The sequence below is a fragment of the Gracilinanus agilis genome, chromosome 6 (genome assembly GCF_016433145.1).
Source record: "Gracilinanus agilis isolate LMUSP501 chromosome 6, AgileGrace, whole genome shotgun sequence".
NCBI classification, from domain to species: domain Eukaryota; kingdom Metazoa; phylum Chordata; class Mammalia; order Didelphimorphia; family Didelphidae; genus Gracilinanus; species Gracilinanus agilis.
In genome coordinates this window covers 221,575,927-221,599,621 of record NC_058135.1, presented here as the reverse complement: position 1 = coordinate 221,599,621, position 23,695 = coordinate 221,575,927, and the positions used below count along the sequence as shown (strand labels likewise).

The 23,695-nt window shown below is 35.0% G+C and overlaps 1 protein-coding gene across 1 annotated transcript; it reads right to left on the bottom strand.

Moving 5' to 3' along the window:
- Window positions 1-1,844: 1,844 nt before the first annotated feature.
- Window positions 1,845-10,388, bottom strand: HAUS3 (HAUS augmin like complex subunit 3). Its single transcript, XM_044681477.1, has 4 exons — window positions 9,477-10,388; window positions 7,055-7,494; window positions 4,715-4,943; window positions 1,845-2,314 (listed from the first exon to the last, which is right to left on the bottom strand). Exons 1-4 carry the CDS (start codon window positions 10,386-10,388, stop codon window positions 2,075-2,077), a joined length of 1,821 nt encoding a protein of 606 aa, XP_044537412.1. The 3' UTR covers window positions 1,845-2,074.
- Between the last annotated feature and the right edge of the window lie 13,307 nt (window positions 10,389-23,695).

Here is a 23,695-nt window from a genome sequence, read left to right as displayed (position 1 = left end):
AATATCTTGGTGGTGGAACAGGACTGGAAATAAAGTTAACATTTATTAATTTGATATACAAGATTTATTGTTGTAAATTGTTCAGAAGATATTAGAATCACAAATCTACTTATTTAATTTTAATAAAAATATTCATAACAATTTTTTCTTTTTAATAATGAGCAAGTATAATAACAAAAAAAATGTAGGTTAAAAAGGTTACATGTATCTACAGAGTCTATCTCACACTTGATTTTAACCCTATTTTCTCATGATTATAACTCAGAAATCAATTGCTCTGTAAAGACTAGGAAAAAAGCATTAATAAAGCTGTTATTCCAGATTAAAAAACAGGTAAGGAATATTCTTAAAGATTATGAAAGCAGATAAAGTAAGTTCTTGAATACTGTAACTCTCTACTCCAAAATCTATAAAACCACAAAGAAACCTATATATATATATATACATATATACATATATATGNTTAATTTGATATACAAGATTTATTGTTGTAAATTGTTCAGAAGATATTAGAATCACAAATCTACTTATTTAATTTTAATAAAAATATTCATAACAATTTTTTCTTTTTAATAATGAGCAAGTATAATAACAAAAAAAATGTAGGTTAAAAAGGTTACATGTATCTACAGAGTCTATCTCACACTTGATTTTAACCCTATTTTCTCATGATTATAACTCAGAAATCAATTGCTCTGTAAAGACTAGGAAAAAAGCATTAATAAAGCTGTTATTCCAGATTAAAAAACAGGTAAGGAATATTCTTAAAGATTATGAAAGCAGATAAAGTAAGTTCTTGAATACTGTAACTCTCTACTCCAAAATCTATAAAACCACAAAGAAACCTATATATATATATATACATATATATATATATATATAAAGCATACAGCATCTGTGATGATGAGTAATTTTCTTTGAACTGTTTAAAGGAACTTAATGTAAAATGTAAATGCCTTCTATATTGTTTTAATTATTTAAAATGCTATACTGATATACCTTAATATACTGCAACCCTATATCTGGAATTTCACTTTAACAGAATGGATAAAAGGAGAGAGAACAATTTGATTTCAATTCTCTAAAGAACTTCTTATATGGATTTTTGAGATTTTTCTCAGGACCCTATTGTAAGCCACAACAGTACTGTCAATATCTGTACTATTCCACCAGTTTCCACAATGCCTGTCACAATTAAGAAGCCAAAAAGTGTGAGCTCCAAAGTCCTTTTCCCTATGATGTAGAATGAACAGCTGTTATGTAGAGTCACTACTCCCCAAGGCTATAAAACACAATGAAAGGATTACTTTATCACCACCAGTGCTAATAGGGTAGTCTCCTTTTCAACCTAAGCATCATTCCTAAATTCTACAATGAGAAGCAGTTACAATGGAATATAAAAATCAGTGGATTTTGTGTCAGAAGGCCAGGCTTCAATGCCTAGCATAGTCACCTACTAACTATAACCTTTGCCCAAGTCACATCTTCTCAAGGCCTCAATTTTTTCATCTATAAAACAGGAATGATAATAATAATGCTATGCATTACATATCTTAGTGGTGATATAATGTTCAAAAAAGATAATGTAGTTAAATCACTTTGTAAACCAGAAAGTGCTAAATAAATGGGAACTATAATCATTATACTTAGAGTGAATGTTTATAGTGGCTTTGATAAATGAAAAATGTTTCATTGCCACCTGAAGAAATGATTTAATAGTATATACCAAGTAATAAATCTGTAATGTTGACTTGAATAATCTTTTGATTACTTTAAATGCTTAACTTTTTCATTAAAAAAAAAGACAAAATGAGAGAAGACTAAAGAAATCTAAATGAATAATATAATATTTTCATTACAATGCAACTGAATACTTTTTTTACCCCTTGAGGGATAACAGAGAAAGGCCACCTGGTATTGCTTTCACAAAGCAAAAGCTCTTTTCCTAAAAGCTGCTGATACTTTGGACCATTATATTGCATAAGAAGAAACACAAAAATCGCCCCCTCCTATGTCAGAATAATACAAATTTCATATCATGAATATGATACTGAATATCTGGTTTTCAGTAATTTCATTCTTGATTTTCAAGACCAATAGTTGTAATCTTTAACTGATTCTCTAAATTCTCCACAATATCCCGTAAATATTCTTTATCTTTGAAAAAATATACATATAATTCTCGTTCCATTTGATATAGTTTATCGGTTGCCAAAATTCTTCTCTTTGCCTTTACATTAGCAAGAATGTCCATAAGCAGATGATTTAGCTTTTTCAAATGAGAGTCAACTTGATGAAACTGTTCCTTTAATTCCTAAAAGAAAAATATACATACACTTCAATTACATAAAGCTTAGACATAATGCTTAGTATTACAAAACAATTTACAGGAGAAATAATTTCAAAGACTTAACTGCCAGTTCCACAATTCTTCAATGTAAACTATTTTCAATTACAAATACTTAGTAGTTCTGAATTGGATTAGTCAACTTTTAAGGCCCACAGCCTAGAAACATTGAGCTAGAGATCACCTATTGTCAAACTCCTCATTTAAAAGATAAGAAGACTTTCTAGCTATGAGATCCTGAGCAAGTAAGTCACTTAACTCCAATTGCCTACCTCTAACTTCTTCTACCTTAGAACAGATACTTCTAAGACAGAAGGTAAGAGTTAAAAAAAATAAAAATAAAGAGATCAAGGCTCACAAAGGTTAAATGATTTGCTCAAAATCACACAGCTAGTTAGTGGGAAAGCCAGGCTTAGGATCAAGTTTTCTAACCCATAGTTCAATGGTCTTTGCTCTGCAGAACCTTGTTCCTTGATGAGTTATCTAAAGCAAATCCTCTTTTCAAATACTTATTAATAGAATTTCAAATTGTAATCTATTGCACTTAATTCAGTTCTTAACTGATTTTAACATAATTACAGAGAACCTTATGGAAAAGGCTTTAGAGGCCCTTTGAAGTTCTATATCCTTCTCAGGACAGTTCTTTCTACAACAACCTTACAAGTAGTAATCTAATACATGCCTGAAGATGACCAATGGCCTGACATCTTTCAAAGCATTTCATTCCATTTTTACACAGCTCTAACTACCTATGCCCAATAATTTAACAGGAGAGGCTTATGTGCATCAAATACAAATTGCTCTCAGCTTAAACATGCAGAATGAGTCTCCTGCTGACTAGTCCTTATCTCTCCTGCCTTTACATCTTATTCACCAACCTCCCCACCACTAAACTTATTTATTCCCATCTAATATATATCTCTAATTTATTACATTTTATATTTTAGAAGTCCTTGTTACCTTTTCAATTCATTCTCACCAACATTTTTTATACTCAATTCAATTCACTTCTTGAAGATTTGTTTATTGACTGCCTTTGCACTGTGATGATCTTTTATCCTATATTTCCTCAGTATTTATATATTAAATTTGCACTACAACATATCATATTGGAATACATATGATGCTTTGTAATATGATTTTGTCATATATTTTGACCCCTCCTCAGTACTCCCTAAAAATTGATTGTAATACAAATGTGAGCAAATTATGATCTCATGCTCTTGTACACATGCTTCATTCTCCTAATCATAATATAAACTTTATGGATAGCATCCAAGATTTTGGTTTCTTTTACCCACTCCAATTAATGAGTATGGAATTTAGGGAAACTACAAGAAGTTTCTATAAAGTTTCCTTTCTACAAAGCAGGAAATTCCATAACAACTTTTCAACTTAAAATATAAACTAGTTTTCTGATGCAATGACTAACCTCAAAAAACTGTGACTCTCAAGTTGATAATTCTGTGATTCTACCGCCTTTGACTCTGACTTACCCCTTCACCAATGCCTAACAGTTACCCAGGATGTATACAGGCAAGGTCTCTATAACTCCTCAGAAACTACCATATGACCTTTTGTGTGAGAAAATAAAACCATAGAGTATCACTCGAACTCCAGCTGGTAGGATAATACAGTGTAAATAGCTCTAGAGTTGAAGCCAGAGGACTTAGATTTGAATTTCAGCTCAGTTTCTGACTTAACTGTGTGACCTGAGGGAAGTTACTTCTTGTGGCCTATTTTCCTAAAAGCAAAATGAAAGAGTTGGGCTAGATGGTTTCTAAAGTAACCTTATGGGGGCAGCTGGGTAGCTCAGTGGATTGAGAGCCAGACCTACAGATAGGAGGTCCTAGGTTCAAATCTGGCCCCAGGCACTTCCCAGCTGTGTGACTCTTGTCAAGTCACTTTAACCCCCATTACCTAGCCCGGGAAGTCACTTTAACACCCATTACCTAGCCCTTACCACTCTTCTGCCTTGGAGCCAATACACAGTATTGACTCCAAGAAAGAAGGTAAGGTCTTAAAACAAACAAACAAACAAATAAATAAATAAACAAACAAACAAACAAATAAGCAAATAAATAAATAAGTGAGTAAATAAAAAATAAATAAATGATAAAGTACCTTATATACTAAATCTATATTTTAAAGATAATCTATACTAAAAAGTCCCCTTTGAGAATAACTTTAACAAACTTGAATACAGAGAATATATAAAATTTAAGTTGGAATTTCACTTGTTTTTTGAAACAGCTGAGAATCTCAAGCAATTTACTAGACAAACATATCATAATGACTAAAAAAAAAAAACCTAAAAAAAAAAAAAAGCCTCCTACATGCAGAGCCCAGTTCAAAGCCAATACAAACCTGATCACTAAGATAAAGCTGGTTTCCTCCACAATACAACGTATCACAAAGCATATCCACACCATTATTCAGTTTGGACAGAAAGAGAGAATGTTCTTGAGCAACTATCACCAGTTGATCTCGTGCAGATGAAACATCTTCCTTCAGTTTCTGAGCCACTTTTTCCAGACCTTCATATGTTCTGAACAATTCTTGTTTCTTATTTTCCCCTTCTAAAAGCTGATAAAGCCTAAACCAGTATTTTCAAAAAATTATCAGATTAATAGAACAAAATTATAAAGTCAACTATTTTTTAAAGGTAAAACATTCTATTAGGGATTCTTTTGGATATAGCTTTAAAATTAATTCATCTGTTATTGAATCAGACTAAATCAGACAAGACAAGCTAAGTTAAAACATAATTTAATATGACTATTAAACTGCTCAATTACATTATTCTAAGTAATTGCAGTAAATAAATACCTAGTTTCCATTTTCTATCAAATCTTAGATATAACTGGATCCCCCTTCAAACACTAGCTGGCAGGCTAATCACTTAACCTTGGCCTCAGTTTCATCTTTTATAAAATGGGGTTAAGAAAATATCATGATGGACAATGAGGAAAGCACTTTGCAAAACTTCCAAGTGCTATATAAATGTGTGTTATTATTATTAATCTCATCTCAAACAAATCAGCTTTTGAGATATAGTAAAGTGAAATGTCCTTTCACAAGTAAAATCTGGCTAATTCCTACTAAATACAATCCTATAGCGAAGATATTAAGCACAAAGTCCATTCTCAGACTTCAACAAGAAAAAAGGTAGTGTACTTCTTTTAATGTGGAAGATAGAGAAAAAAAAGGCAATAAATTTCCAGGTATATAACAATTGTCCTATCCTTTTTCAAAAAAAAGAATTTGTTATAAGTTTTGAATTTTTTTTGAAGAGCTTAGTAAAGACTTTCGAGATCATGTCAAAGGAGGCAGATGAAGCACAGAAAATAGAGGTAGCTTGTTCAAAAGGTCACCTAGTTATTTAACAGAAGGATCAAAGTTAGAGTAGAAATTAAAGCTTTGCTTTAAACAATTCAATTTGTCTCCAGTTTGCATGAAACAAAAGATTTAGCAAAATTTTTATAACACACTCTTTATCCTTGATTACAGTGGAGTCTCATTTGAACTCTAATCACTTTGCAACATGAAGAAGTAGATAGTCACTTAACCCCATTTTTCTTAGCCATCACCACTGTTCTGCCTTGGAATCTATACTTTGTATGTATTTTAAGACAAAAGGTAAGGTTTTTTTTTTTAAAAGTAGACACAGAGCTAAAGAAAATCAAGAAAGGATGAACAGCTGGACTAGGACAAAAATACATTCTTCCCATGCTAGAAGTGACAATTTTGAGGGCATTGAGAAACTGATTGTTACGGCCCAGGAGAGAGGGCAGGATATTAAAGCCTTGGGAAAAAAATCTGACATTATTAACCAAAAAAGATAAATGAGAGAATATGAATAACTACCAACTTATATGCCTACTTTTCTCTCTCTTCAAAATATTATAAGAGAACAAACTATATAAACATTAGAAGCATCTTTTATTTGGGCCTAAGATAACACAGAGATACTTGTTCCAATTTCAATGGTATAAGCAACTCTCAGGTAAGTAAACTCCTTCTACCAATGAGAGTTACCACTTCTTTCAAACCACTTAAGAGAGGCAGCATAGATCAGTACTGTCAAACTCAAACAGAAAAGGGTCCCTGGATCCCTCCTGATGAACAATAATTTAGAAAACCTCAAGTTAACATTATTTATGTTGTATAATATTTTTATATATTTTGTTAAACATTTCTCAATTGTTTTATTTTTTTAAACCTTTACAATCTGTCTTAGAATCAATACTGCATATTGGTTCCATGGCAAAAGAACAGTGAGAGTTAGGCAATTGGGATTAAATGACTTGCCCTGAGTCACATAGCCAGAAGTGTCTGAGGTCAGATTTGACCTCAGGACCTCCCATTTCTAGACTTAGCTCTCATCCCCTGAGCCACCCAGCTGCCCTTTTTCAATTATGTATTAATCTACTTCTAACTGCACTGGCCCATAAGCCATGAGTTTTTAACTTACCCATAGTCACAAAGAAGTAAGGCTTAAAATCAGTTAACTGGTTTCAAGCCCAGTTCTCTAATACTACATCACGCTACCTCTCAAGAGAAAGCATAGTTTTTTATATTTTATAAAAGAAATCTTTATAGTTAAGACAATTAACTAAAAGGTATAGAAAATGTAAGATCCCATTGTTTGTTGTATATAAAAGTTCCCTTAAAACATCAATGTGACAGCATAATGATGACACATACCTATGAGTAGAACAATCCTTGGCATCAATAGTATTCCTTGGATGAGTCTGCAGAGATATAGATGGGTCAGCTAACATTTCTAATCGTCGATGCAATATAGTATTACTTTGACTAAGTTCCTGAGTCAAGCTTTCAAGTTGCCGGTGAGTATCCCGATGCTTCCTCAGTTCAATCTCATATGCTAGCTGCAGAAGTTCGAAAGATGCCTTCTGTTTTATCAGCTGATTAAGAACTAATTCTTGTCTTGAAGTGTAATAGTCTTGTCTAGCAAGTTGCAGATCAAAATCTCCCTTCACAACAGGCATATTCAGTAATTGAGCATTTTCTTTCACCACAGCAGGCAATGTTTTATTATTCAGTTGGGTGATTTGTTCTTCAAGTTTAAGAATCTCACTGCTGAAGTTAGAAATTTCAGCCTCTAAGTTTTCTTTGTCAAGAGCCTACACAAACAAAAACACCAAACTTACAAAACTTAGGAACTTCAAAAACAAACACTTTTCAAATTTCTCATCTTCCAACCTATGCTATCAGTTGATGTGTGTGTTCAGGAAAATGAAAATCAATTTTAATATTAAACTAAAGCAAATGTAATTATAAAGGCAAATATACTGCCAAAAAAAAGTCATGCATGTGAAAAATTAGTTGGAAAAGAAAAAATAAATGGAATTGGAGAAAAGGCTAGTTTGCTGAATGTTTGCTTTTTAAATCATTTTTAATGGGAGCAGCTGGGTGACTCAGTGGATTGAGAACCAGGCCTAGAGACAGGAGGTCCTAGGTTCAAATCTGGCCTCAGACACTTCCCAGCTGTGTGACCCTGGGCAAGTCACTTGACCCCCATTGCCTAACCCTTACCATTCTTTTGCCTTGGAACATTCAATACACAGTATTGAGTCTAAGGTGGAAGGTAAGAGTTTTTTAAAAATCATTTTTATTAAATGCATACAGTGATACAAACTATAATCACAAGGTCTGCCAAGACCAGTTTCAATTAAGAGGCATGATCCTTTGTAATCAGTACATTAATCATATACAAATGATGACTGGCTAAACATTCCAAAATATTTTGCTTTCTTAGGTGAGAAAAGAATTCTCCCTGAAGACCCTATCTCCTAGAGTCAATTAGTTGATTATAATACTTTTTTGACTAATATTATTAGAATCTTTTATAAATGTTTTTGATAGAGTCACTATCTTAAAACAGTGACACAAAACTTCTATTAAATATAACTACCCCAGCAATGTGTAACAAAGGTCACTACAGAAGTTGAAGTCTTAATGTATAATAAAAAAAATCAGAGATTATCCTCTCCTTTACTTTTATAACACAGGGCAGGTAGGTGGCTCAGTGGATTGAAAACTTAACATAGATACAAGAAGTCCTGGATTCAAATGTGGTATTAGATACTTCCTTGTTGTGTGACCCTGGGCAAATCATTTAACCCCCATTGCCTAGCCCTTGCTACTCTTCTGCCTTAAAACCAATACACAGTATAAGACAAAAGGTAAGGGTTTAAAAAAAAAAAAACACTACTACCAACACTCTTTTTTAAAAGTAAATTATAATTCTGTCCCTATCTGAATGTTTACAAATTAAATCAGTAAAATTCAAAGAGATGAAAGCCTTGAGCCTTGAGTTATTTTCAATATTTCTGGCTTTAATTTATGTAAGGTAATCAATTATTGATCACTTTGTTTAAGATAAAGTGAAAAACTGAATACTCAAGGGACTGCAGAGAGGTAGGTATTCTTACACATTTCTGGTGAATTGAATATTAATAAAATATCCTTAGAGAACAAACTAGTGGTAAACAACAAAGGTCACAGAAATATTCATGCTCTTTGGTCAATAATCTCTATTGAGAATATACCATAAAAGGATTCTCATTAAGAAAAAGGGGAAATGTGTATCTGTGTATATATACAAATATGAGTATACACACACACAAACATATATAGTCATTTCTGAATTCAAAGAACTGGAAACTGCTTAAATGTTTGTTAAAGGTTGTATAAGCTACAGCATATCACTATATAAAGGAATATACTACAATGCCAATAAAAATGATAAATTTGAGGAACCTAAAAAAATTGGGAAAGATATACCAGAATGTGAAGCAAACAAAAGAGAACCAGAAGAATAATATATACAATCTGACCATATAAAAATGTAGAAATTAGCTAACAAAATAGGAGATAAGCAGTAATATACGTGCTTTTATTAACACATACAGAATTATTTATTTGGTCTTAAGGTTGTTTAAAGTTACATGACCACTTTAAAATTTTCAAACACTAACATATAACACCTATTCATTAGACAAATTGGCAATAAATACAGTTCTCTACTATCTCCTTTTTAAGTAATTTGATAGTGTTTACTACAATTTTTTCTTTAAATGACACAATTAATTTTTTATCTTACCTTGCCAGACAGGGTTTGAAGAGTCTCCTCTGCACATTTTATACGTGATTGAAGGCTACATTTGTTTGCTTCCAATTGAATTAATTGATGTTGTACACAAACATAAGCCAGCTGCATCCTAGCCATCTCAAGGCGTCTCTCCTCATGAGCTTCATTATCGTTATCATCATAAACAGATGATGTTTGTATATCAAAAAGCTGAAAATTTTCTTCATTTGAACTTTCAACTAGATCCTGTATACCCTGAAAGAAATGTTTTTTGGTGTATGAAGTTAATGCTACTGTGCTTTGTCCTTCTTGGCTTAAATATTTTTCCAAGGCAAGCTGAGATAAAAATACTGGTGCTGTTCCTTGTTTTCTCTCTAAACAACCAAAGAATGATGTCAATTTCTCAACTCCATCAATAAGATCTTGAAGTTCATTAGTTATCTTGGAATTTACAGCATTTAGAAATCCTTGACTCTCCTTTAAATTTTTAGCAACTTCTTCTTCTTTAGCACTTAACTGGAGTGAGCTATGACTGTTTGCTGAAGTTATCAACTGGAATTTACTACGTCGCTGAATTTTTAGATTTTTTAACTTCTGAAGAGCTTGGAGTTCAGTCTCTAATTTTTCTAGTTCAACTCCTTCCAAACTAGATGTTTTCAGATCAGAAGTTTTCCGAGTTTTAAGAACTTCATCCAATGCTTGTTCTTCTAGGATGGGCTTGCCAGATTTTTGAAGGGTGCTAAAAGCTTGCAGTTCTTTTTCAGTCAATACATGCTGTTCATTCACATTTTTACAGAACCACTCCAAAAAAGGTTTATTTTCAACAGTTTCAAATAACCAGTCAAAATCTTCTCCATTAAGATTATCACTCTTTGGATAACCAATTTTTTTTAAAGTATCCACAAACTCATCTCCACAACTCATGTCTTAACTGCCAAAACTCTTTTGTTATGAACAGATTATTATTTGGGTTTATATTTTTTAAGAATCCAAGCAACAAGTACACAGGATACTTATTTCACTTAAAATCCATAGGCAAAAAAAAAGTTTTTTCCTTAAAAACTATAATATTTCCTATGGAAAAAAACAAGTATTAGATCACAAATGAATAGGTTGTATAACCAAAATAAGTATGTGTAATAATAGCATATTATTTTTACATCACTACCTATCTACAAAGTGGATAACTCAAGTATTTGATGAAAATCAAGTAACTGATTTACACAGTAAAAAGTAATATTGATTTTAGAGGGTATGACAATGACACAAACCATTTTAGCTCCCCAATACCTACATTACTTGTCCGTCAAAATTTAAGACCCTGGTGGAAAGCATATTTTTTAAGACAATCTGCATGTATGATAGAAGAAATATAAAGCAAAAATTTTTTTAGTTTCATATCACTCCTTCTGCAAACCTCATCCTGATTCCCCCAATGGTTAGTACCCTATCCACAAATTACACCTTATATTTTACCTGTGAATATAATTTTATCTCCCTGGTAGAATATAAGCACCTTGGGAAAGAGAAGGCCTCTCCTGTGTCTTTATATTCTCAGCACCTAGACAGTTGTGAAAAGCTTAACATCTCAATTGAATTTACAACCAAGGAGAGACTTATTTATCAAACTAAAAAACTTACTTTATTCAGGGAAAAAAAATAGCTGAAAAATTTCCTGCAATTTCTAGTACAACATTATTATAGTTTTGAACTTGAAATAAATAGTCCAAATTCTCAATTGACCCCTGAAAGTTATCTTAAATTTATAGTATGTGTCTGTCACAGTCTGGTCCAATACCACTTCAAATTTTAGAGACTGTATCCTTCTCACCACTCCTTCCCTAAAAGAAAATTTGGATTAAAAGTTACAATAGGCATTGGAAAGCCTAGATACTTATCATTCAATATATTAATAATCTATAAACCACATATTTCCAGATCAGTATCCTTAAAATACTGTGTGCTTAGTATTCATAAAGAAAGCAGACTGATAATTTGAAATTTTCCTTCAACTTTTAAATTCTTAAAATAGGGACCACCCAGGAAATGAAATCATTTTTCTTTAAAGTATATTACTTTCAAGAGCAGCTAGATGGCTCAGTAGACTGAGTCAGGCCTAGAGACAGGAGGTCCTATGTACAAATCTAGCCTCAGACACTTCCTAGCTATATGACCCTGGGCAAGTCACTTAACCCCCATTGCCTAGCCCTTACTGCTCTTCTGCCTTAAAACCAATACAGAGTATTGATTCTAAGATGGAAGGTAAGGGTTATTGTGAAAAAAAATTAAAATAAAGTATATTAATTTCAACAAATGCATTATTTAATGTTCAGAAGTGGCTCAAGTAATTCAGTTTTCATAATAAGGTCTACATTCTGAAAGATGAGCTAGCTAAGTATTCCCACCCCCCAAAAAACTAGACATCTTCATCAATATATGTGAAGTACAGTTAAAGTAGATTCAACAAACATTTACTAGGTTCTTGAGTAGTTCTTTCCAACTCCCTCAAGTCTTTAGAGATCATGGCAAAAACATAAACCAAAAAGGTAAACTTGTAATTGTAAATTATAAATTTGTAATACTGTAAAACAGCTAGGTCATTCTTAAAGCTAAAACAAAATGTGAAATTTATGCATATTTTAGCTCAGAAATTATATTCCAAAATTGATTACCTGTTACCTTTAACTGTCACTCTTAAATTTTAATGTATACTTTAGGAATGTGTCTTCCCAAAATGTAGATATCATCAAGAGAGAAAAAACAATCCCTGTAGAAAGAAAAAAAATTGGTTTAGTGTCTTCTTTGTTTTTTAAGAAACTCAAAGGGTTTTAATCTACTTATTCTAGAAGGTTTTCTCACTTAAGTTTTTTGGTCTCCTATGAAATGTTCTTGCCACAAAGACCTCTTGCAGGGACCCTTAAACTATTACTGCCAACTCACTATATAATATCTTTTTTGAAATATATATAGCCTTTCTTATTTTGTTTCAAGTGCTATGCTTGCTGCTTTTTTTTTTAACCCTTACTTTCTGCCTCAGTATCAAGCAAGGGCTAGACAACTGAGATTAAGTAATTTAGCAGGGTCACAGGGCTAGGAAGTTTCTGAGGTCAGAACCCAGGTTTTCTTGACTACAGGCCTTGCATTCTATTCACTATGCTACCTAGCTGCCCCACTATATTTGCTTCTTAGAATGTTGTAACTTCAAGTGTAATCATTCCTCTGGGAAATGTAATTAATTGGTATCACTGGATAGAAAATATATTACATGCACATATCCAGAGAGCAAGAGAAAGAGATACATTTTTAAAAGTCTTCTTCCTCCACCCCAACCCATTCTGAACTACATATATTAAAAGTGTATTCTCCTTTGCTTACTGAACTGGGCTACATTTAGACCTAGAAGCTCTAGAGAAAAAGTTATAAATATCTTAATCAGACATGCTTTGCTCCTTGCAACCTAAATAGCTAGAAGAATATTCAGTGCTCATGGCTGGGCTGAGCCAAAATAATAAGAATGACAATAGTAACAAGTTTAAATTAGATTATAATACTTAATCGGTCAAATTATCAAAAGGATATTTAACAGAACTTGGTAAAATAGTAACAAAATTCATTTGGAAAAAAAACAAAAGAACTAGAATATCCAGGAAAATGATGGGAAAAGGTAGGGAAACGATAGTTTCAGACCTCAAACTAGATCATAAAGAAGCAGAATATCAAAACTATATAGCACAGGTTTAAAAAATAGAGATCAAAAGGACAGACTAGACAAGGAAAAATTAGAAATAATGGATCTCAACTCAATGTTTAATAAATGGAAAACATAAATTTAAGAAAAAACTATTTGATAAAAACTGTCGGGAACATCGGAAAGAAGTCTGACAGAAATTAAGCTTACTAGACTAATATTTTTATCCCATGTTCCATAATACATTCTAAATAAATATAGCATAAAGATCATAATATTTTTAAAAATCAGAAGAAAAACAGAATTTATACCTCTCCCACCTATAGGTAGGAAATGTATTTTTAAATGAACAAGGAATAACTGAACAAGGATGGTGCCCTAGAAGGGGGAAAGGGAAGGTTACCAGAGGAAATTATGACGATATAAAAATCAAAAGAAATGAATAAAAATGTATTTTTTTTTTAAAAAGAAAGAGTGTAGGGTCATCCTAATACTGGTCAGGCAATGTAAAAGCAGAATTCTTTGGGAAAACTAGTGCCCATATTAAGTGCTGCTATCCTGTATAATATATTTATACAGTAAAACCTTGGTACATGACGGTTTCAAAACCTGAATTTGGTATTTGACACATTTTGATAAGAAAAAATTGATGCAGTATTCAATGTTTGCTTGGTATTCAATGCACTTACTAGAACTTAGTTGTATCATAATTTCTAGAAGCATTTGCTCCCTCCAACTGAAACAAAGGATCTCATGTAAGTCTTGACATAGCTCTCATAGTGCAGAAACAGACAAGAACAAAAATCTCTGAATAGGTTTCTTGTGAAACTTAAACCTGGTGAATCTCAAGCAGGGTTCAGTAGTGATAAGGGATGGAAAAAAGGAAGAGAAAGAACTCTAAGAAGGACAGTTGCCTTCAGATATTACGGAAGGGGAATCCTTTTCTGGACAATAACATTTCTCCTCTCCACCTGTAGGTCATGAACTCATCTCAATGCTGGTAACATTAAATTAAAATTATTTTATTTAATCTAATTATTGTTTTCTATTTATGTCTATATATTACTGATGTTTATTTAATAAAATGCAACTCCATTAATGCAAAAATCGCATTATAAAATTTGGGTTTTCTGGGCATCTTAAGGATTAATTCAATTTATATTATATCTTATGGGGAAAAATAATTTGGTACTCAACCTTTTGGGTACTTGACTTGCCTTCTGGAAGAAATTAATGATGAGTACCAAGTTACCACTGTAATTTTAATTGCATCTCACTTTCATTTTGCTCCCATTATCCCCCAAGTATTAGGTTTCTCCAATTATAGCTTCACAGAGAAGTGTCATTCTGAAACTAAACCATCCCACAGTGACGTTTTCTATCAACCTTGAATAAATTGGAAAATATTCTAAATCCTATATTCTTATCTTCTTCAACTAATATTTCTGCTTAAATATCCCTCAAGTAGATATGAAAATAAAAATAGCACACATATTTCGATGAATGCCTTGCTTCCCTACTACCAACCATCATTCTGGAAAACCCCCAAAGGTCATCCTTAACTCATGTCACTCCATACAAAAAAACAATCATGAAAGGTTGTTCAGAAGCTGTCACATCACCCACCACCTAATCTGGAAGCAGACAGGTAAGACAGCAATATCTCTACCTCCCATCTCCAACCAGTTACAAAAAATATTCTGTAATAAATCTCATTTGGATATAAATCTTGTGCATGAATTTTCTGCTTCCTTTATCTAGTGAAGAATGAGTTACTAAAAGTTCACTTGGAGAGTCTCTTGCCATCAAATAAAAGAAATGAAATAGTAGGAGAAACTAAGTTTCCTCATCTTTTATAACTCCTTAAACTTACAAAGAGCCTTGATTCAAGACCTAATTTTTTTTAAAACCTTGAATCTAATAAAATAAGCTACTGGTTAATTTTATTTAAAAAATTAGAAAACCAAATTACCATTATCAAAAATGAAAAGGGTGAATTCACCACCAATGAAGATGAAATTAAAGTAATTATTAGGAGCTACCTAATCATATGTCAATAAATCTGACAATCTAAAATGGATGATCCACAAAAATATAAATTACCCAGATTAACAAAAGAAACAGAATACTTGAAAAACTCTATCTTAGAAAAAGTTGAAATGTTTAAAAATGAATGTTTAACATTGTTTTTACATGTAATTGAGTGGGGAAATTGACTTTAAAAAAATCTGAATCGTCCTCCCCAAAAGGCACAAGACTGTAAAAAGACTGTTTCCAAATATAACCTGGAATGTGAAGATGTTTCTTAGAGAGTTTTTTCAAAGGAAAAAGCAAATTCGCAGTCTTGGTCTGCTGAGAGGCCTAAAAAGTTGGTAGGACATATGTTTTGGACTCTTTTAAACCTGTCTAGGCTGAAACAATTGTAATTACTAAATTAAAATTTCATTGTCATTTTTTGCCCTTCATGCACTCAAAATCCTTGGCAAATTATATGGATGTATCTTTAAGATCTGCAACTCAGATCCATGGACAAAATGGAACAACATACTGCCAGGAGCAATTTTTTGGCCAAGAATTTCCAGTCACTGGAAAGTAATCTGTGCTACACATATTTTTCCTCCAAAATGGCATTTGTTTGAAAATAGTTTCACAGAACTGTTATATATATAAAGATGGTTCCATATATCAATTTGTTTTCATTTTTTGCAGCTCTCTCTTTTAAAAGGTCATTATAAATATTACTAATGTTTTTAACCAACAGATGAAAATACTTTATAATTAACTCCTTTTAATATTTTAGTAACTAAACCTCTTATCATGGAACACTAGAATTAATGTGAAAAGGCCCAGACTGCTACTTACTACCATTAGTTTTTTCTTTATATAATTGGATGCTATACCATTAGGTGTAACAAATATTTATTATTTATATAGTTTCATTATCTATGGTGCCTTTAGGCAAAATGTAGTTTCCTTCCTTATATCTAAACTGTTTCTATTTTGAAGTCTGCCTTCTCTGAGATCATGATTCTGCTAGTCTTTATTCCATTAGCATATATAGGTTTGATTGTTATAGTTTTGACCTCCACCACATCCTATTATAATGTTTCTTTTTCTGTCTTCTCCTGTTCTTTGTAAAAATAATGATAAAGAAAGGGAATGAAACCAATAATAGTAATCCAAAGTTGGATCTAATGCTAATCTTCAGAGTTTTCTTCTTTTCTTCACCCAATTAGACCTGTTGTCTATTTCCTGACTCCTATCCCTCTATCTCCTTTTAAGAAAGGATTATAAGTTAAGAATATCTTGAAGGGCCAAACCATACCAACTGAATATATATATATATATATATATATATATATATATATAGTCTTCCATATATGTAGAATTTATTTATCTATGAGCATGTTACAGTCTTACTGTTAAGTTCCTTGAAAGAAGAAACCATATCACTTTTTCATATGTATCCCCACAGTCTCCCAGAATGCCAAGCTCATTTTATTTTTTGGGCCAGATGCTTGGTGTGGAGAACTCCTAGAAGAGGAAACTTTCCAAGGGAGATGAACAATGATCTCCAACTTAAAGCATCAGAGTTGTCAGGGGCACTTTGAGGTAAGTGAAATAGCCAGGGTACAGAGCCAATATATGATACAGACTGTGATAAAGATTAAGTCTACACTGCCCATCTTTAGATTTAATCACCAAAGGTGAGAGCACCTTCCAATTCTGGGAGGTCCTAACCCATGTGTGCTAGAGTGAGTAACGAATCAGAATCAACCAACTGCCCCCTACGCTTTCTATGAGAAAGCGTCTATTGTGATTGGACACACAGGCTAGGGGAAGGCACTGAAAATGACCCATATGTGGAGCCTTTAAAAGAAGGAGTTGAGTGAGTGAGGCTGCTTCTGGTTTGGTGAAGGGGACCTAAGGGAGCTTTGATGGTTCGTGACCAAAACTGTTCCAAGTGGTGAGTTTAAAGACTGAATCTTCCTGAACTTCTATTAAGAAACTTCCTTTTATAGACTCTGTGAATGAAGTTTGCTCCATTCACCTCTGGGCCTCAGGCCTTTTAACCCTCTGCTGAGGGTTAAGATCTACTTGGATTAATTAGTGAGACAGATTCTTATTTTCTTCCTCTCTCTCTTCTCTCATGTAAATAAACTTCCATAAAAGTCAATTTTGATTTGAGATTATTCTTAATTGAGGACTGATAATAGTTCAATCCTCTGGCAACCATCTTTAATATATTGAACCCATAAAACCCCTTTTTCACCCTTACAAGACACTACTTGAACCTAGGTCTTCTTGACTTCCAAGCTCTCTCTGTATCCACTAGGCCATGACCACATCTCTTACATCTGACAGACACATAGTAGACCCTTAACAAATGTCTGTGGATTAATGGATTGATTCTCTGGGTTGTAGTTTTATGACCAGAGTACAGACAATGAACATCATAGCTAAAAGGATGCTGGAGAAAGATCACTAGTCTAAGCCCTCCACTCTATGTGGAAACTGCAAGTAAAATGGTTTTCCCATGTCGCATAATTAGTTAATGACAGAATTCAAAATAGAACTCAGACACTACCTGGATACTCTACTATTTGTTCAATCACTGAACAAAATACTTAAAAGTCTATTATGTTCAAGGCACTGTGCTGTCAACTCATTTCCTTTAACTATCATCAATCTTAGAAAGATGATTCCCCAATCTATTGACCTTTCCTTTGAGGTCTGTTAATTTATGTATTTAAGCATGTAGCTGGAGATTTCCTTATGATGTCTCCTTACCATCACTTCAGTTTTTTAAAAAAACTTCTGCAGAATCCCTACTTTTACACTTTTCATTATCTCTGTGTAAATGGAATTAGCTCAAGCCCATTCATAGTTAAAACTCTAGCCACCAGAGATAATTTCATCACCACCTCCCTTTGTGGGGAGGGGAGATGAGTTACCCACTCGAGACAATAAGAAACAAATCAAGAACAAGGGACTGCCCTTTGGGCAGTCCAAAACAGTAGCTGTCCTTTGGGCAGTCCAAAACAGTGGCTGCCATTTGTCCACTTGAATTAGAGGTAGACCCCCAGGAAGTGACGAAAGATGCTATCTCTTCAAGTATGTTGGTAACCTCCTGTGGAGGCAGTTCCCACTTTGAACTTGGTGCTGAAGGATCTCAGCTGAGACCTCAGGCAGCTTCCCCTCTGAAATGTCACGTGGGTAAGTTAGGCTGACTTCCTTGGGCCTACCTTAGCGTTTCCAGACTCTCTACCTCAAGTAGATTTCTTGCCTCTCTGATGGCTAAGGCCTTGTGGCTTGTAGCCTAGTTTAATTAGCCTTTTAACCCTCTCTCCATTGCCCTACCTTCTACCATCCTAATTGTAAATAAACTACCATAAAACCGATCCTGACTTGGGTCTATTTTAATTATGGAATCAATCTGAATTATTGATTCCTGGTGACCACATCTTAAAATATATATCTATATAATATCTAATTTGCTCCTATTACATTCTACAACAATGGCTCAAAACTTGTAGTAACTTTTCTTTAGGCACCCATTTCCAAATAATCACCAATCTGTGTCAACATACTTCTCAACCTTACCTACAGTATTTCTCAACACAACTTTCCCTTTTGTGAACTCTTATGGTAACTATAGTCAATATTACATAATTTAGAATTTAAATGTTTAACAAATATATGTTCTATCCCTCCCACTTGATTATAAATTTTTTGGAGAGGGAATGTAATACAGTACAAAGTAACAAAAAAAAATTTTGTAATGGACAGCTCATTTGACTTCAATCAGAAGATCTGTAATTCAAGTCCTGATTTTTACTACTTACTAGTTGTGATCTCATGCTACTCAGGTAACCTTTCTGAGACTCAGCTTCCTCATCTACAAAATAATTTCTTCCCAGCCCACATCAGAGTTGTTGTTAGGAACAATTGATAAAATTTAAAAGTCCTTAGGAAACTTTAAAATATTGTTAAATGGGGGGCAGCTGGGTAGCTCAGTGGATTGAGAGCCAGGCCTAGAGACGGGAGGTCCTAGGTTCAAATCCGGCCTCAGACACTTCCCAGCTGTGTGACCCTGGGCAAGTCACTTGACCCCCATTGCCCACCCTTACCACTCTTCCACCTATGAGCCAATACACAGAAGTTAAGGGTTTAAAAAAAATTTTTTTTAAATATTGTTAAATGGTGTGTATAGTTTATAAAAATCAGGTCTATAACTTTAGAGACAAACTATCTATCGCTTCTATTTAGCACGGTGCAGACATAAACTTAACTAGTTGACCAAACATAAACCTTCTTTAAAAAAATGCCTTACCTTTTGTCTTATAATCGTTATCAGTTCTAAGGCAGAAAAGTGATAAGGGGGCTAGGCAATTGGGTTTAAGTGATCTGACCAGGATCAAACAGATAGAAGTGTCTAGGGCCAGATTTAGACCCAGGTCTTCCTGACATCAGGCCTGGTGCTCTATCTAAGGCATTCTTGTCTTAGGTTTGCCATCACTGTCCTAGAGTGATACCTAGAGCAACTTGAAACTCCTTTGAAACCTCCAAACCATTTTTTTTTAATGAATGGAATGTGATCAGTAAGGTCTTGAGCGTGAAAGAAGGCAGGTCTTGCTTAGGAAGTGTGGAGGTGAGATTGACTCTCCCCTTGACTACTTTTAAATTTAATCAACCAGAAGCCTATACACCCCTACTTAACACTAAGTAAGGGAGGCCTGAAAGGGACTTATTAAAGCCGGTGACAACTCCAGAAGGGACTGACCACCCTCTGTCCAGTGTCTGTTGGGAAGCAATCCTGGTGGTGAGGCAACCTGACAATTGCTCCTTCAACTAGTATACTGAAGGCCCAGAAAGGAACTTCTTACCAACAAAGTGTTTGGCACTATCAAATAGTTCCACATCATAAACTGGTATCAGTGGAAGTAGTATTAAAAGAATTTTTATGCGTTATGGGGGCAGCTGGGTAGCTCAGTGGATTGAGAGCCAGGCCTAGAGAAGGGAGGTCCTAGGTTCAAATGCCTCAGACACTTCTCAGCTGTGTGACCCTGGGCAAGTCACTTGACCCCCATTGCCTACCCTTACCACTCTTCCACCTATAAGTCAATACACAGAAGTTAAGGGTTTAAAATTTTTTAAAAAGAAGCATTACTATCTATGTCACTGAATCCTAAAGTCCTTGGGGCTTTCCAACAAACCTGCAGGTGAAACCTTTTATATAGTGTTCTCTTCCCCCAACATTATGTGAGCTCCTTGAGAGCAGGGACTGGTTTGCTTTTCTATGTGTATCTCCAGCATCTGGCACAGGAGATGAGAATAAGTAAGCGTTTATATAGTAGCCACAACATGCCCCATGTTGTGGTAATCCTGTTATAAATATGATCACTGCTGCAGCCAACCAGGGCTGCTAGCTAGAATAGAGACTGAAGGGAGGAGAGGAGTAAGATATCGGACAAGTAAAGGTGGGGTGACAGAGGAGGTGGGAGCCAGATTGTGGAAGGCTTTAAACATTCGATTCCACCGTTCCACCCAGTCAAGAATTCTGCATGCTGTCACCCAGAGTGTTAGATGACCCTTCCAATTTGATCAGCCCGTAGTCTATGCCTTTATCCAAGACGTAGGTAAAAATGTTACACAGCACAGTGACAAAAAGACATTTGGTAGAATATAAACTACTTGAGAGCAGAATTGTTTTATTTCTGTCTTTTTTAATCTCCAATTTCGGCACACAGAAAGAGCTTAGATGTATAGCGGCACTTAGTACCGTGCCGGAACATAGTAAGTGCTTAATAAATGTTTACTGACTGGATGGTAGATCTCAAAGCACCTTACGAGTCTCTCTCTGGTGGTCGGGGCGTCCGTGACTAACACACTGAGGTTTCTAGTAACGAGGTCCCTCCGACTCCAACCCTGCCTGAAGGGAAGGAAAGCGCTCACCGTTCCCTTGAAGAGAAAAGCCCGGAGAATGCCGCCCGGAGAACGCCACCCTCAGCCCCGCGCGAGACACCACATTCCCGGCCTCAGCCACTCACCCTCTCACCCTCTCACTCTCTCACCGCGCCCGCGTTCTCCAACTGTCGCTCCTCCGACCCGCAAAGCCTCACGGGAACGCGGCGACACCGACCGATATGCGCAGGCGCAGGCTCCAGAGCCCGTTCCGAGGAACGCACGCAAGACGTACTCACGCACGACGCGCCTCCGGAGGGCCGAGAAGGTAGGAGGAGGGGGCGGATCCTATGCGCACTGCCATATCGAGGAAAAGAGATGGAGGCTGAGGAAGAGCGAATAGGAGGGGAGAGGGAGGGGTCTAACGGTGCAGTTGTACTAAGGCCAAAAAGTGGGAAGGGCGAGGTAGAGCGAAGGTGGGGGAGGGGCGGAGACTAACCGCGTAGTCGTTCTAAGGAGTAAAGGTGGGAAGGGCGAAGCTTGAGGTGGGGGGCGGGGTCCAGCTATTGTAGAGACTGACTTCTGCACAGTCGCTAGGGTTCTCGAGACAAAACCTTGCTGGAGTCGAAAGACTGCGGATTCTCCACCGTTTGTCTCCCGAACTACTTTTCCTTCTGCACCGTATCGTTCTCTATGCTCATCAAAAACAACTTTATGTCCCCGGGACATTACCTGTTTTGTTTCTCTGTACCTTTGGTTCTTTATCATTGGAATGTCCCACTTAGGGACTCCCAGAACTCTATCACCTTATCTCTTCCTCTAGAAAGCTTTCCTTTCTTTCAAAGCCATACTCAGAAAGCTATCGCTTAAAAAAAAAAAAAAAACAACAACAACAACAAAAACCCGTTACCTTCTATATTGAATCTAAGGAAGAAGAGCAGTAAGAATTAGGGTTAGACAATTGGGGGGCAAAGGTCACAATTAGGAAATGTCTGAGAGCAGATTCGAACCCAGGATTTTATGTCTCCAGACCTGATTCTATCCACTGAACTGCTCCCCAAAGCTCTCTTTTATGGAATTGAGGTACCCTGATATGTGCACAGAGAGTTGGATTTAAACCCATAATACCTGGTTCAGAGCCTGCCTTTATGTTTACTACTTCTGTGAGGCTAGGAAAGTCATTTCCCTTCTAGTTTTCTTCCTCAATTTGGACCAGAACACCCCTAAAATCCCTTCCAGCTCTAATCTATAATCCTGTGTAGTCAGGCAGCGCATAATTCTTCTGTTAATTTATTCTGTAGGTAGCTTGTTTGTACATAATTTCATGTTGTCTGCCTTATTAGACTGTAAGCTCATTGAGAACAGGAATTGTCTTTTGCCTCTTTTTATATCACCAGTGCTTAGCACGGTGCCTCACAGTTAGAAGGGAGTTAAGAAATGCTTATTGACTGATGTTCTGGCTCCAAATTCATCACTCTAGCTACTGTACTGCTTACCTAGAGTTATTTCTGTATCTTAGCTGTATCTCAGCTCTTTTACACAATCTGTGAACCACACAAGAGCAACAACTATGTAAGCTATATCTTTTATCCCCCACTGTGGATATCACAGGACTAGGTATACAGGAGCATCCCAGTAAATGTATGTGGAATAAAATGGGAGTGAATAGAAAAAAGAGCAAGAAGGCTGTCATCTTTTCTCTGTCCCCCTCAGTGCCTAATCCAAAGTTATATATTTACAGATAAACTCAGATACTTCTTTAAGGTTCTTTAAAAGAAGGAAAAAGTAAATATTTCATTTCAGCACAATGGCTTTCAATAAGCACAGCTCTGAAATACCACTATTTCCTGTAATTTTCACTTAAAATACAAGATGTCTTTGCACCATCTCCTGGAATCATGTGGTCATGACAAGTGAAATATTATTACATGCAAATCACTATGTACCATATTTGTATGTTATTTGATTGTACAGATTCAAATGTACAGATTCAGTTCAACAAATATGCTTTCCACCATTCCAATCCATACCCATAGAGCTGCCAAAGTGTTAATCCTAAAACAGAGGCCTGATCATATCATTCCTTTGCTGAATAAATTCCAATGGTTCACCATTACCTCTAAGATCAAAATATCAAGGTCTCAATTTGTGAAAAATAAAGAATATCCCAAAGTGGTTGCATATATTTGAATTTGCAGCATTTGAAGTTATAATAATATAAAATGTGGTCATTGGTTCTAGCCCAATGGAAATAAATATTCAGTATAATTTTGAATAATATGGCCACTTCAGAGGTTCATTATTCATACTCATCAGGACCTGACCAAAAATTCCTCTACTTGGTATTTAAAGCTCTTCATATTCTGGCCTTATCCACAAACTACCCTCCAAATTCTCTATAGCACAAATAAATCAGCCTTTTTTTTTTTTTTAAACCCTTACCTTCCATCTTGGAGTCAATACTGTATATTGGTTCCAAGGCAGAAGAGTGGTAAGGGCTAGGCAATGGGGGTTAAGTGAATTGCCCAGGATCACACAGCTGGGAAGTGCCTGCGGCCAGATTTAAACCCAGGACCTCCCATCTCTAGACCTGGCTCTCAATCCACTGAGCCACCCAGCTGCCCCCCTTTTTATTGTT